The sequence below is a fragment of the Oryctolagus cuniculus genome, chromosome 13, assembly GCF_964237555.1.
Source record: "Oryctolagus cuniculus chromosome 13, mOryCun1.1, whole genome shotgun sequence".
Classification (NCBI taxonomy): domain Eukaryota; kingdom Metazoa; phylum Chordata; class Mammalia; order Lagomorpha; family Leporidae; genus Oryctolagus; species Oryctolagus cuniculus.
The window spans coordinates 64,586,024-64,600,794 of NC_091444.1; the positions used below are offsets into that span (position 1 = coordinate 64,586,024).

Here is a 14,771-nt window from a genome sequence, read left to right on the forward strand (position 1 = left end):
AACCCACTGCACACAGCGCTGGTCCCATGCTTCAGCTTCTGATTCCAGCTTCCTACTAATGCAGTCCCTGGGAGGCAATGGTGACTGGGCTCCTGCCACCCACATGGGAGACCTGGATTGAGTTCCCAGCTCCAGCTTCAGCCCCAGCCCGGCCCAGACCACTGCACTTGAGGCAGGAAGCAGCAGAACCAACAAATGGGATCATGCTTCCCCACCCATACTCTCTACCTCATAAATAAATAAATAAATAAATAATTTTTTAAAGAGAGAGAACAGTAGGCACACCCAATTACCCACCAACAGAACAAGGAGTAGGCTGAGTTAGGGAAGAGAAGAGAAAGGGAAAAGGTGGAGGATCTCAGCCACTTGCCCAGCTGTCACCTGCCAGCAGCTTGATGTCAGAGTTAGGGAATACAATGATAGTATAGGGGGTGGTCCATTAGGTTAGTGACCATAGTTCAACTCATATTAACACCTGGGCCCCTGGAGGGTACCAGAGGCAGACAGGGGGCAGCTGGTGGTGGTCTCCCTAGTAAGAGGACGCTTTTCATGTGCAGTGACTGGAGAGCAGTTTGTAGAAGACACAGAGTTTAGTTTTTCCCTGCTTCTAGCCCAGCACTCAACCCCTCCCCCATTCCCAGGTTTTCCATTTTGCCCTCTGGAATTGCCATCACTGAACCAAGTCCTCAAATGCCCTCTGAAACCTCCATCTATCTCCTGATTTGAAACCAGGCTCTCCCTGAGGATACTGCTTCACCCCTCAGCCCTATCGAGCGATGCTATTTTTTTTACCCCTATGTACCCCAGGGTCCCATTACCACTTCCAGATCGTTATTTGTCCTGGTTCTTCTACAACAAAGCAAAACACACTCTGATCCTTTGAGGCTCATGGTGTCTGCTGCAGCCCCAGGTCTTCCTGTCATCATGCTGCTCTTTATGCACTGCTGACCAGCCCTGCCGCAGGGTTACTCTCTACTTCAAGCCCCACTCTCGGTGTCCACGTGGCCACTGTGTCCAGCATCTGATGTCATGGTCCCGGTGACCTCCTTGCTATTGCACTCTGGCTACCACTCCCCTCCACGCACCTTGGACCTTGTCATTACTTGTAACCTCTCTGATCCTAAAACATCAATCCAGGTGTTGCATTCCCTGACCACAACCTCCTGCCCTTCCGCCTTGTGGATTCCGCTATGGCCTGTACAAGCCTTCTTCATCCTCACTGGAATCTGTACCTCTACTTTCAATATCTTCTTTTCTGGTTCCCATTCCTTACTTTTCAAAGTCCGTTCTTTCAATACCACACTTAGCAGTACTCACCCTTCCAGGACTTGGTCACCCATATGGAAAATCCCCAACCACCTACTTTCTCTGTGACTACACTTGAGCAGTCCAGACCTGGTAAAGCAAGTCACACAATAGGACAAATTGCTACCAGCCTTCAATAGGCCACCCAACTGCCTGGTACTCTTACTGTCTTTCTCTGGACAGCCCACCCTAATACTCTCTGCAACAATTATTTTCAGAACTTGGTTCATTAGCTTCTTCCTCAGACCTGCTTTCAACAATCATCAGATGAGCTTATTTCCACGTTCGTAGAGAAATTAGAAGTTATCAGACAGACAAGGACACCCTCTATTCCCAATTCCAAACATAAAAATATCTACTAATAACTGTACCTCATCTCTCCTCATTACAATAAAGGAAATATCATTTATCCTTTTTAAATATCATTCTTCCATCTGTGCCCTATTGCTTCCCACTTTCTTAGGAAGTTTCCAAATCAAATTTTCCTTCTCTTTTCTGTACATTCAACGTACTCTCTCTACTAGATCTTTCCAGTAAGTTTCCAGTAAGATCTCTCTACTAGATCTTTCCAGTCAGGTTTTTCCTTTATAGGACAAAACTTTTCAAAAGCTTTTGTCTGCACTTCGGTGTCTATTTCCCTGGGATCCAGTCCTGTTTATCTAATCCATCCATCTTACCCCTCCATCACTGAGTTCTCTTAGAATGACTTTGACCATATTAATCTAACAGGTATGTTTCAGTCCTTATTTGATCTTTCATCAGCAGTTGTCTCTTCCTTTGGATTTTGTATAACCCTATGCGTTTTCCTAAACTTTTTCTTTCCCTTCTCTCTCTCTCTCTCTCTCATTTCAAGAAGAGCTCCCCTCCTCTACCAGCAAGTAAATGTTGGTCTCCTTTGAGGCTCAGTCCTGTCTTCTGTGCTTCTTACTCTAGCAAGCTCATCCTCAAGCGTGAATTCAGTTAATAGCTAAATTCACATGACTCCTGGATCATAAACCTCTCCCACATCAAAGCTAAATAGCCCGTTGTCTACTAACCTCTTCCCTTGGATGTCTCAAAAACTAGTCAAACCAGACATGCCCGAAAGTGAGCTTGTGATCTTGCTACCTGCTCCCTTGACCTGTGCTTCGTCATACTCATTAAAACTCTCCCATAAAGGTCATTACACACGGTCATGTGGATTGGTTCTTGCACAGGTCCAGGAAATGCATTCACATAGACTGTTATAAATGGTGCCCTTTGGAATTGAACAGCAGGGTGATCCTGGTTTCCAGGAAAGAATTCCTCTTCCAGGAAAGAATACCTCCAACTATAGAAGCCAAACACCTCGGAGTCAGAAGTTCAAAACCAAAGCCTAGGATTCACATTCATTCCTCTCTCCACCCACCTCATCTCATCCAAGCCATCACTGGCTCCCATTCAGTTTATCTCCTAAATAGCTCTTGAGTATACTCACTTTTCACTCGCTCCATCACCATGACACAAAGCCAGCCTATCATCCCTGCAGGGGCTTGGAACTGATCTTCCCCATCTACTCCTGCGCCAGAGTAATCGTTTCAGATTGCTAATTTTAGTATCTTGCAATCCTTAAGTTTTTTTCTATAAATTAAAGAACATGGCCTGTAAGGTCTTGCATGATCTAAGCCTCCACCTCCTTCCCAGTCTCATCTGGAATCATAATATCACCCTGATTCTGGCAGCTCCAGGTCCAACAACCTTCTTTCAGCTCCTAGCCTTCTCTAGATTTCTGTCACACAGGACCTTTGCATATTTTTAAAAGAGTTATTTATATTTATTTATTTATTTGAAATACAGAGTTACAGAGACAGATTGTCTAAACGCTGGTTCACTCCCCAAATGGCTTCAAAGGCTGGGGCTGGGCCAAGCCAAAGCCAGGATCCAGGAACTTCTTCGGGGTCTCCCAGGTGGTTACAGGGGCCCAAGGACCTGGGTAATCTTCTGCTGCTTTCCCACGCCATCAGCAGGGAGCTGGATTGGAAGTGGAGCAGCCCAGACTTGAACCAGTGCCCATATGGGATGCATATGAGGTGCCGTTGCACCACAGCGCCAGCCCCTTGTGCACATGTTTTGCCCTCTATCTGGAATCCCTTCCTTCCACTCTCTCCCTAATTTGCCAGTTTCACTTCTGTTTATTCATTAGATTTCAGGATAATTATCTTCTCCCAATGAAGCCATTTATTGATCCCATTCACCAGGTCAAGTCCTGCAATAGTAAACCACTGCATTGTCTTGCTCTCCTTCTTAGTTCTTATCATAATTTGAATTTTAGATTCATTTAACCATAGTTTGGTTAATGATTGTGTCCCATTAAAATGCAAGCAAGTTTCCTTAGGATGAGAACCATGTCTGTTTTCACTCATTGTATCACCAGCACCTAACACCGTGCCTGGCAGGTATCAAGTGGCTATGCTAATTAATTTTCTAAAAGCCATTCCCTGGAGCCAGATTAAGTTTATAGCCACAGGGGACAAAAACCAGACTAAAGTGTCTTGGGGCAAGTGTAACCCTGAAAACAAATACCTGCAATTTGAAAGGAACCAAAAACTAACATTAAATATTAGAACACCAATATAGAAAATAGCCCAGTGTTTGGACTAAGAAATAAATCTACTCTGATAGGAGGCACCCATGCAGAGTCCCAAGGGAAGAGTCAGAGGCCTGGCACCCAGCTGAGCATGGCATCCAATAAGCGGAACACACACACACGCACACGCACACGCACACGCACACCTGGTTATATCACATTTTCTTTATCCACTCACCCATTAATGGACATCTAGGTTGATTCTGCATCTTGGTACTGTGAGTAGTGCTACAGTGAACATGGAAGGGTAGACATCTCTTTCATGTGCTAATTCCATTTCCTCCAGCTGCATCCTCAGGAGTGGGATAACTGGGTCATATGATTAATCAACTTTTGGTTTTTGAGGAACTTCCGTACTGTTGGAACTTCCATAATGGACTAATTTGCATCCCCCGCTAACTGTAAAAGTGTTTCCTTCTCTTTACATCCTCACCAGCATTTATAATTTTTTGTCTTTTTTGAGAATAGCCATTTTACCTGGAGTGAAATGATATCTCATTGTGGTTTTTTTATCAGCCTTTTCTCGATGGCAGTGATGCTGAGCATTCTTTTTTTATATTTGTCAGACACTTGGATTTCTCAATGTATCTTTTTTTTTTTTTTTTTTTTTTTTTTTTTACAGGCAGAGTGGACAGTGAGAGAGAGAGACAGAGAGAAAGGTCTTGCTTTGCCGTTGGTTCACCCTCCAGTGGCCGCCGCGGCTGGTGCGCTGCAGCCGGCGCACTGCGCTGATCTGATGCCAGGAGCCAGGTGCTTATCCTGGTCTCCCATGAGGGTGCAGGGCCCAAGCACTTGGGCCATCCTCCACTGTACTCCCGGGCCACAGCAGAGAGCTGGCCTGGAAGAGGGGCAACCGGGACAGAATCCGGCGCCCCGACTGGGACTAGAACCTGGTGTGCTGGCGCCGCAAGGCGGAGGATTAGCCTAGTGAGCCACAGCGCCGGCCTCTCAATGTATCTTAAAGCTTTTACTTTGCTCCATTTCTTCAGTGTCTGATTAAAACCCTCATTATAGCTTACCTGGATTATTACAAATCCTTTATAACTGGTTTTTCTGTTTCCCACACTCATGCTTCCCTTTCATCCATTGTGCATAATGTAATCAGAACCAGCCGTCTAAAATGTCAGTCCCACATCATGTCTCCGAAACTGCCTCTTGCCTTTAGGATAAAAATCCTTGCTGTCTAGCTTGGCATAAAATAAGCTGGCTCTCTTAGTTGGCCCCTTCCCTCCTCATTTCATTTCCCATTCCTCCCTTCTAAGCATCTGGCCTGGCCCATGAGCTCTCAACAAACTCCACTGTTTCAGATGGAGAACGCCTGGGAGTCATCTTTAGGTTCGTCCATACTTCCCTGCCTTAGCATGTGCATCTCCCTTGGCCTAAAACATGGTTCCCAGCTTAGTCTCTTCCTCCACCACCACCCCCACCAGTTCAAGCATCCCCTCCCCGGGAAGGCCTTCTGTGGTGCAAAGCTCCCACAGAACTTCCCGCTTCCTCATCGTGGTGATCCCTCAACCTAGTTTCCTCCCTTGTCAGCCCCAGATACTACAACACCTTAAAGGCACGTCAGATCCAGTCTTATTAATCACCATTCCCTGTCAATAGTGTAGTAGCTAGCTGTTCAAAAATTGTTCGACTAAATAAATTAACGTCCAAAGTGTGAACAATGGCTTCTAATGTTACTCTTTTTTTTTTTTTCTCTCATTTCAGACCAAGTGGGTACCTGGTCGCTTCTGTCCTCTTTATCCTGATGCTACTGTTCTGTAGTATTCTAGTTTTGAGCTATTTCCGGTTTATGACAATTTATAGACAATGCATTTATGAGCCGCTTAACAAACATCAAGGGAAACCAAAGCAAAAATAGAAAAATTGAAACTGTGCTTTCATGGGCCCATGTACATGAAGAGTATGTATATATACCTACAATGAGAGTGTGTGTTTCACCAAGAAATATTCAATATAAGCACTTAAGAAGTAGCATCAAATTTAAGATCTGAAAAATGTTCTTAAATGACCCCTAAACAAAAAAAATTCATATATATTTTATTAGTAAGTAGTCCTTATTTGCATTCATTTTCAAGATACTCTTATATGGCATTTTAAAAATAATAAACTAAATTTGGCTTTAATAATCTTTCCTAAGAAGAAAACTAAGTGTTTGAAAATGTTTAAATATGTCAAATATTATTTTGCATAATTTTCATATTAAAACTTTAAGACTGTAGTTAATTTATATCTAATGGACTTAATAAAAGAGTGTGGACTTAGATAATCTTACTCAAACAGCTTTTAGAAGCTTTCCTGTAGTCAATTCATATATAAAATGCAAAACTTCTGAGGAGTCTTTAAAAAGTTAATGAAAATATCTATTGTGGAAAAATTAAATTATGCATGGATTTCAAAAATATTTTGCACCAAAACAAACTTACCTGCTACTTCTATTTTTCCACAAGTCTGGTTAAGCATTGGAAATGAGCAGCTGATGCTCTAAGTTTTAATTCTAAGTTCCAAGTTGATTTTGATGCTCAAAATACACTTCTTAATTTGTCCAAATATTATCATGATTTTCTGAAAAATTAGTATTTATGCCAGTCAGACTTCAGAAAAAGCAGAACCAGAGAGGAGTGTGTATGTATGGAGATACCTATTTTAAGATATTTGGCTTCTAAGGTTGTATAGGGTAGTCTAACTAGTCTGAGATCCATGGCACAGGCAATCAGGAATGGATGATCCCAAGCAAGATGGAATCCCACAGACCAAAGCTGCTATCCACAAAGACTTTCTTCTTTTACTAAAATCAGGAATAAGACAAGGATGCTTGCTATTCATCACTGTTTTGAAAGTTCTAACAATATGAGAGAAAAATAAAACAGTGTAAACATTGGGTGGGAAATGTAAAAATCTCTATTTAAAAAGAAAGATGGTATGTGTCTAGAAAACCCAAAATTCATGACGAGTTTCAGCAGAATTAGAAAACTTGAGGGCTCGATACCAGACTAATATTTTTAAACTGACGCTTTGTCCCATTAATAGTTATAATCTCCAATAGTGGCAACTGGACTGGTTGTCAAAAGATCCACATCACACAAGAGGTAACGAGAGTGTCTGAGAAATCAGACAATCATTTGGTCCCTTGGAACTGGCTCCCTTAGCACCCAGTAGGCAGAGAGGAAGTCTGAAGTGTGTTGGAGTATTGTAGACCGTGATGTAGGTGGTGGTTCAGTTGCTAAGGTTTCTTTTTCTTTCTTTCTTTCTTTCTTTCTTTCTTTCTTTCTTTCTTTCTTTCTTTCTTTCTTTCTTTCAACGGGCAGAGTGGACAGTGAGAGAGAGAGACAGAGAGAAAGGTCTTCCTTTGCCATTGGTTCACCCCACAATGGCCCCTACGGCCAGCGCTGCACCGATCCGAAGCCAGGAGCCAGGTGCTTCCTCCTGGTCTCCCATGCAGGTGCAGGGCCCAAGCACTTGGGCCATCTTCCACTGCCCTCCTGGGCCACAGCAGAGAGCTAGCCTGGAAGAGTAGCAACCGGGACAGAATCCAGTGCCCTGAGCAGGACTAGAACCCAGGGTGCCAGCGCCGCAGGCGGAGGATTAGCCTATTGAGCCGCGGCACCGGCGAAGTTGCTAAGGTTTCTATCAGTAGTGACCAGAGAAATTGTCCTGCAGGAGGGAAGTGCTATGGCATGTGAAAACGTGAGGAAAGCAAACATAGCCAAGTTGGCTAGATATATGCTAAATATATATGTATATAAGATCTACATACAACATCATTTTTTTGTTTATTTATTTGAAAGGCAGAGAGAGACAGACAGGGATTTCACACCTCCTGGTTCACTTCCCACATGCCCACAATGGCCAGGGTTAGGTCAAGCCAAAGCCAAGAGCCAGGAATGCAATCCAGCTCTCCCATGTGGGTAGCAGGGATGCAAGTACTTGAGCCATCACCTGCCGACTCTGGAGGAGCACAGTAGTAGGAAGCTGGAATCAGGAACAGAGGCAGACTCAAAACCAGGCACTCTGATACAGAAGCAGGAACCCCAAGCGGCTCACTACACCAGACACCAGACTCAGCTAAGTTAGGTTGATAAGCAAAGGAGGCTAGTCAGAGACTGAGAGTCATATTAGTCAATAGTTAACTACAAGAAATAAAGTGTACCAGGGGCTGGCATTGTGGTCCAGTGGGTTAAGCTACCACCTGCAACACCAGCATCCTGTTTGAGCCCTGGCTGTCCCACCTCCATTCCAGCTCTCTGCTAATGTGCCTAGGAAAGCAGCAGAAGATGGCCCCAGCGCTAGGGCCCCTGCCACTGATGTGGGAGCCCCAGATGGAGTTCCAGGCTTGTGGCTTCAGCCTGGTCCAGCCCTGGCCACTGCAGCCATTTGGGGAGCGAACCAGAGGATGGAAGATTCATTCTAATTCTCTCTCTCTTCCCTTTTTCTCTTTTCTCTCTTCTCTCTCCCTGTGTAACTCTGCCTTTCAAATAAATAAGTAAATCTTTGAAAAGAGACTGCTTTGGTGCTGACTGATCACGGGATGAAAGCCCTGGGGAGGGAGACAGGCTGGAATAGATACATTAGAACAGGAGATCCAGGATTGCAAGGGGATTTCAAAAAGTTCACAGAAAGTGGAGCAAAAAGGTAAGTTTAGAGTGAGCATTTAGTCTAGCAGTTAAGCTACAGACCCTGGGAGGCAGCAGTAACTGAGTACCTGCCAGCCACATGTGAGGCCTGGGCTTCATTCAGAGAGCCTAGCTCTGCCCTTGGCCCAGCTTCAGCTGTTGTGGGTTTGTGGGGTATGAGCCAGTGGATAGATATGATCTCAATAGCTAGCTATCCACCTCCCAAATTTAAAAAATAAATAAATTTATTTTAATGCAAAGCAAATTGAAATCCATAGAAGTTCATGGAAAAAGTATGTTATGGGGGGAAAAAAACTGTGCATGGCTTTCAACTTTTTTTCACACCAAAATAGATTTATCCTTTAATTTCATTTGTCCACAAATGTTTTAAAGTACTTTTGAGTGTCCCATGAAAGGGTCCGTGTGGCTCACCACACTCCTGATGGAAGGGACACCAGCAACACTAAAATGTTTAGTGCTGACTCTCCTCTCTGGTTAGGAATGACCCAGGTGGGGCAGTCACAGAACTGGATTCATTAGCATCACGGGAGGATGAGGCCTTGAAGTAAGAGAGGCCTGATGGTGATGCTCACTTCTAGAAGCTGTGAGCTCCCATCACCATAATGACAGGAAGGAGAAACCAAGGGGTTTCCAAATTGGCAACCGGAATGAAGCATCAGGGCCCCGGTCTATGGAGTAGGCACAGTCACAGGAAGGGAAGCCGATGGCCACCACTAAAGCCGCTCCCTACGCACACCCTAACAAACTGAGGAAATCATTTTCATTTTCTGAGGGTGGAGTAGCCGAGATTGGTGCTGCCATTAGAGACCTAAAAAATACAGGGTCCATGGGCCCTGTCACATCCTTATTTAATCACCAGTCTGATTCCTACAGAAAATGGATGGATCCTGGAGAAAGACTGTGAACTCCCACAGATCAAACCAAATGGTAGCTCCAGTGGCAGCTGTTATGCCAGATGTGGTCTCACTGCTGGGGCAGGTTAATCAGACCTCAGGCATTTGGTGTGCAGCTGTTGACTTGGCACACGTGTCCTTTCCCATCCCATTGAGACAAGAAGATCAGAAGCAGTTCACATTCACATGGACAGTAATATTCAGTTCTTCCCACCCTAAGGAATTCCCACGTATACGTCCTCATGTAGATAACCAGAACAGCAAACCAAGTTCATGTCTGGTCTGCTGATGTATAAGATTCAATGCTATTGTGGGCCCCAGTTTTCATGTACCAATTAAGAATGAAACAGCCCACAAGGCAGTTAATGGCCCAAATTTCAGTAAGAGTGATTTCCATCTTGTTACCATTATGGAATTCCTAGAGACGAGGGAAGCAGAGAAATGACAAGTGAGCCTTGTTCAGTTCTAACTTCCCAGCCAGGGACAATTTCATGCCTTGCCTGAAATGATAACCCACTCCACAAACAGCTAGCAGTGTCCACCTGAACAACTTTTGCATCCAAAGCCCTACCAATCACATTTCACTTCCATCTGGATGGCCTGGAACAATTACCAATAGCTTAAAAAGTCACCACATAACTAAAGACAGCTAAGGCAAAGTTTTCCATTATCTCCTGAATTTTTCAACTATGCAGTCTCAGATACAACTTTGACATAAAAAATGGACTATTTCAAGGGACGAGCATTTGCTTCCATGGTTTAGACACCACTTGGGATGCAGGCATCCCATTTCAGAGCGCCTGGTTTGAGTCCTAGCTACGCTGCTTCCAATTCAGCTCCCTGCTAACGTGCACTCTAAGAAGGCAGAAGATGATGGCTCAAGTACTTGGTTCCCTGTTACTCACATGGGAGATCCAGATTGAATTCCTGGTTCCTGACTTCAATCTGGCCCAACCTGGCTGTTGCATACACTTGGGGAGTGAACCAGTGAATGGAAGATCTCTGTCTCTCTGGCTTTCAAACAAAATGGAAATAAATAAAAATGGACTATTTAAAGATCCATTAGAAGAATCCACATGCTCATCCTTTAAAGCTGGACCAAAACAATCAAATTGTCAACCTATAACATCTGGCAGAGACTGGGACAGAGGGGATGGGGAGAGAACTGAGTGTGACCTCCTAATACAGTCCTCCTCACTATCCTTGAGGGATTGGTTCTAGGACCCCAACATGGAAACAAAAGCTATGGATGTCAAGTCCCTTATATAAAATGGCAAAGTATTTGTATATAACCTGTGTACCTCCTCCCATGTACTTTAAATTGTTTCTAGATTATTTACAATACCCAATACAATGTAACTGCTATGTAAGTTGTACCATATTGTTTAGGGAATAATGACAAGAAAAAAGTCTATATGTGATCAGTACAGACTTAATTTTATTTTTAAGTAAGATATTTATTTGAAGGACAGAGAGAGGGAGAGGAAGAAAAAGAAGGAAAGGGAAAGAGGAGAGAGAGAGGTCTTCCATCCACTGGTCCCTCCCCAAATGGCCGCAACTGCCAGGGCTAGGCCAGGCCGAAAACGGGAGCCAGGAGCTTCTGCATTTCCCATGTGAGTGAAGGGGCCTGAGGAATTGGGCGCATTAGCAGGGAGCTGGATCAGAAGTGGAACAGCTGAGACTCGAACTGGTGGCCATATGGGATGACAGCATTGTGGGCACAGACTTAACCCATTATGCCACAAAATCAGCCCTCAGACTTAATTTTTGAAAATGTTTCAAATCCATGATTGATTGTATCTAGGGATGCAGAAGCTGCAGAGGGCCGGCGCCGTGGCTCACTAGGCTAATCCTCCGCCTTGCAGCGCCGGCACACCAGGTTCTAGTCCTGGTCGGGGCGCCAGATTCTGTCCCGGTTGCCACTCTTCCAGTCCCGCTCTCTGCTGTGGCCAGGGAGTGCAGTGGAGGATGGCCCTGCACCCTCATGGGAGACCAGGATAAGTACCTGGCTCCTGCCATCGGATCAGTGCGGTGCGCCGGCCGCAGCGCGCCAGCCACAGTGGCCATTGGAGGGTGAACCAACGGCAAAAGGAAAACCTTTCTCTCTGTCTCTCTCTCTCACTGTCCACTCTGCCTGTCAAAAAACAAAAAACAAACAAACAAAAAAAAAACTGCAGATACAGAGAGCCAGCTGCCTTTCTCATGCGAGTGGAGAGGACACCAGCATTAGCCATTCTTCTCTGTGTCACACCTCAGGGGAGTGGCAGTTTTATAGAGCCATCAGAAGTAGCCAGCTTCCAAGATGGGTTCCAATGACCCCTGTCTCCTGCTATTTACACCCTTGTGAGGGTCCCTCTCATAATGCCCCAGACTTGGTCAGTTGGCCGATAGAGTAGACGTGAAGGAGGCTGTTCTGAGATCAGATTATAAGACACTGCCCTTGGTCACTCTCCCACTCTGTTTGGGGTCAGTTCCTCTGGGAGAAGCAGCTGCCTTGCTCTGAACAGCCCTACAGAAAGGCCCACGTGGTGATAGACTAAAGCTTCCTCCCAACAGCTGCAGAGTGGGCTTGGAAGGAGGGTCTCTAGTCGCAGATGGCTGCAGCTCTAGAGAGCCTCTGAGCAGAGGCACTCACACACACTGCCTTTAGATTCCTGACCTTGACATACTGCGAGACATCATCTGTTTTAAGCTGCAAAAAATAAAATACAACTGGACTCAGTTTCCCTCTTGAACATAGGTAGCAATAAACTCTCATGTTTATTTTCCTTTATACTGGTTTGGGCAGATCCTGTCTCCCTCTAGGTTACCTAAGAAATAGTTTGTGTGACTATGGGAGGTTTCATCAAAGCTACTTCTTCTTTTTCAACCCAAGCTACTTTTATATGAATTGCTTGGTGTTGCGGGGGCCTGCACTCTGCAAAGCACATTTCTGCTTTCCCTGGGTTTCCCTGGTAGGCTTCCCTGGTTGGGAACTCTGGAGGAGGAGGCTGGAAGGCGGGAGAGGAAGGAGGATCTGCTGCTCTCCACCTTTCAGACAATAGAAATTAACCAGGGCCGCCTTCCCTCCACGCACCTGATTTCAATAACAATAGTTGATTCTAGCTTAACATTTTTTTTTTAAGATTTTTTTATTTGAAAGGCAGAGTTACAGGAGAAAGAGAGAGTGGGGGCGTTGCAGATGGAGGCTTAACCCGCTAGCCACAGCACTGTCACCGTCCTCTGGGTTACCATTTTTTAGTTTCCAGGATTAGCGTCATTGTGCCCCTTTAGAAGTACCAGCAGCTCCTCTCTTTAGAATTTGGAATGCCAGCTCAGTGAGGCTCTCCTGCAAACTTCGAAGGTTTTAAAATTCCAGTCCCTTTGTCCTTGCAGGCCTGGGGTGCCAGCTGTTCTGGCTTTCTGCTACCTTAGTGTTCCATTTTTGTCTTTTTTAGGTCTCCATTACCCAGTTTACAATTCTTTAAGTTTTCCTTGTTGTCTCCTGACAACTACCTTCAATAAGTCTTCTTGTTATACTCAACTACTGCTTGTCTCCTTCGGCTTAAATTATTAATCTATGCATTAGCATTAGTGTGTGTGTGTGTGTCTTTCACTGGACTGTGATTCATGAGAATAGGAATCATATCCATTTTGTCACCAATGAACTAGTGAAACACCGTGGCTGACACAGAAAAGGGACTCGTTTAATGCTTGTTCATTGACTGGATGATGGATCATTTCCATTATTGGATCAATACCCAAATTAGATGAGCAATAAAACTCCATCATCAGATGATGAATTCTATTTTACACCTGATAAATTCAAAGGGATCAAGAGATTTTCACATGTGATCCCCAGAACCCAGAAGGATGTTACCTTTCACAGGAAAAGAGGATTTAGCAGACATGATTAAGGATCTTCAGATGGGGAGATTATTCAGGATTATCCGGGTGGGCCCAATCTTATTGCACAGATCTTTCTGTGTGAGAAAAAGAATGTCAAAAAGGATATGATGACACGAATAGAGGTTGCAGTGGTATGGCCATGAACCAAAGAACAAGAGTAGCCTCCAGAAGCCGGAAAAGGCAACAGAGCACATTCTTCCCCAGAGCCTCCCAATGGGACCCAGATCTTGATTTTAGCCCATGGAGTCCATACTTAGACTTCTGATATCTAGAATTGTACGATAATAAATTAGTGATTTTAGACCATAAGCTTGCAGTGATTTGTTGCAGTGATGAGTACATCCTGGACGGGAAGTCAGATAGGCTGCAGGTTCTACAGCACTCAGGAGGGAGCAGAGGTTGAAGCTAGGGACAGGCATCTGTGAAGGTAGCAGGTGACAGTTACAGCCCTGAGAGTGGATGAGATCACAAAGAGCAAAGGGAGGGTGCAGAGTAAGAGGGGAAGTGAACTGGCTGTTCATATAAAGTAGAGCAGCCAGGACTAAATGAATTTTAAGTATTCAGTGCTTGTCCTCACAATTCCTGGGAGAAAGGGATTTAGAAGAAGGGATTAAGTAGGGGCCAGTGTGTGTAGCAGGTAAACGCCGGAATCCTAGATGGGGCTGGCTCGTGTTCCAGCCGTTCCACTCCCAATCCAGCCCCCTGCATAAAGATGGCCCAAGTCCTTGGGCCCCTACCACCCACATGGGAGACCCAGAAGAAGCTCCTGGCTCCTGGCTTTGGCCTGACCCAGTCCCAGCCATTATGGTTATCTGGGAAGTCTACCTCTGTAACTCTTTCAAATAAATAAATCTTAAAAAAAAAAATGGGATTAAGTGGTATGTTCATTGGGTTAGGTGGGGAGGGATGCCACAGCAGGAAACAAATTTTAGAAACAAATTTTAGAACTTTGTAACCTGAACAATCAAATTACAACCGGGGGTACAAAGAATTTGCTGCCCCTCAATACTGCCTGGCAATCAAACCATATTTCCTTAGTATACTTATTTTCTCTATTTTACATCTTTATTCAAACTTGCTACACCCCTTTTCCTCACTTCTCATCTTGCTTTGCAATTCATTGAGAAGATAAAAATCAGAAAAGGATGCTCACCTTCCTCATCTCAGTTCTGACCTATTGCTATCTACCTTGCCCTTAAAAAAAAAAAAAAATTGAAAAGCAGAGTTACACAGCGAGGAAGAGATAGAGAGAAATCGTTCATCAGCTGGTTTACTCCCAAAATGGCCGTATGGGTCAGGTCTGGAACTCCATTCTGGTCTCCCATGTGGGTAGCAGGGGCCCAAGGACTTGGACCATCTTCCCCTGCTTTCCCTGCGAACTCCAACTTGGCACTCGGGTGGGATGCCAGCGTCGCAGGCAGTAACTTAACCTGCTGAGCCATA

General features: G+C 44.7%; 1 protein-coding gene across 3 annotated transcripts in view; it reads left to right on the forward strand.

The window, feature by feature from the left end:
• The window catches only part of CATSPERE (catsper channel auxiliary subunit epsilon), a 179,284-nt gene extending 164,570 nt beyond the window's left edge, over positions 1-14,714 (forward strand). For all 3 annotated transcript variants that reach the window (XM_070055618.1, XM_070055617.1, XM_070055616.1), the window contains one exon: positions 5,621-14,714. In XM_070055618.1, coding sequence (XP_069911719.1) covers positions 5,621-5,774 — 154 coding nt within the window. In that variant the 3' untranslated portion in view covers positions 5,775-14,714. The remainder of the gene's footprint in view (positions 1-5,620) is intronic.
• Positions 14,715-14,771: the final 57 nt, after the last annotated feature.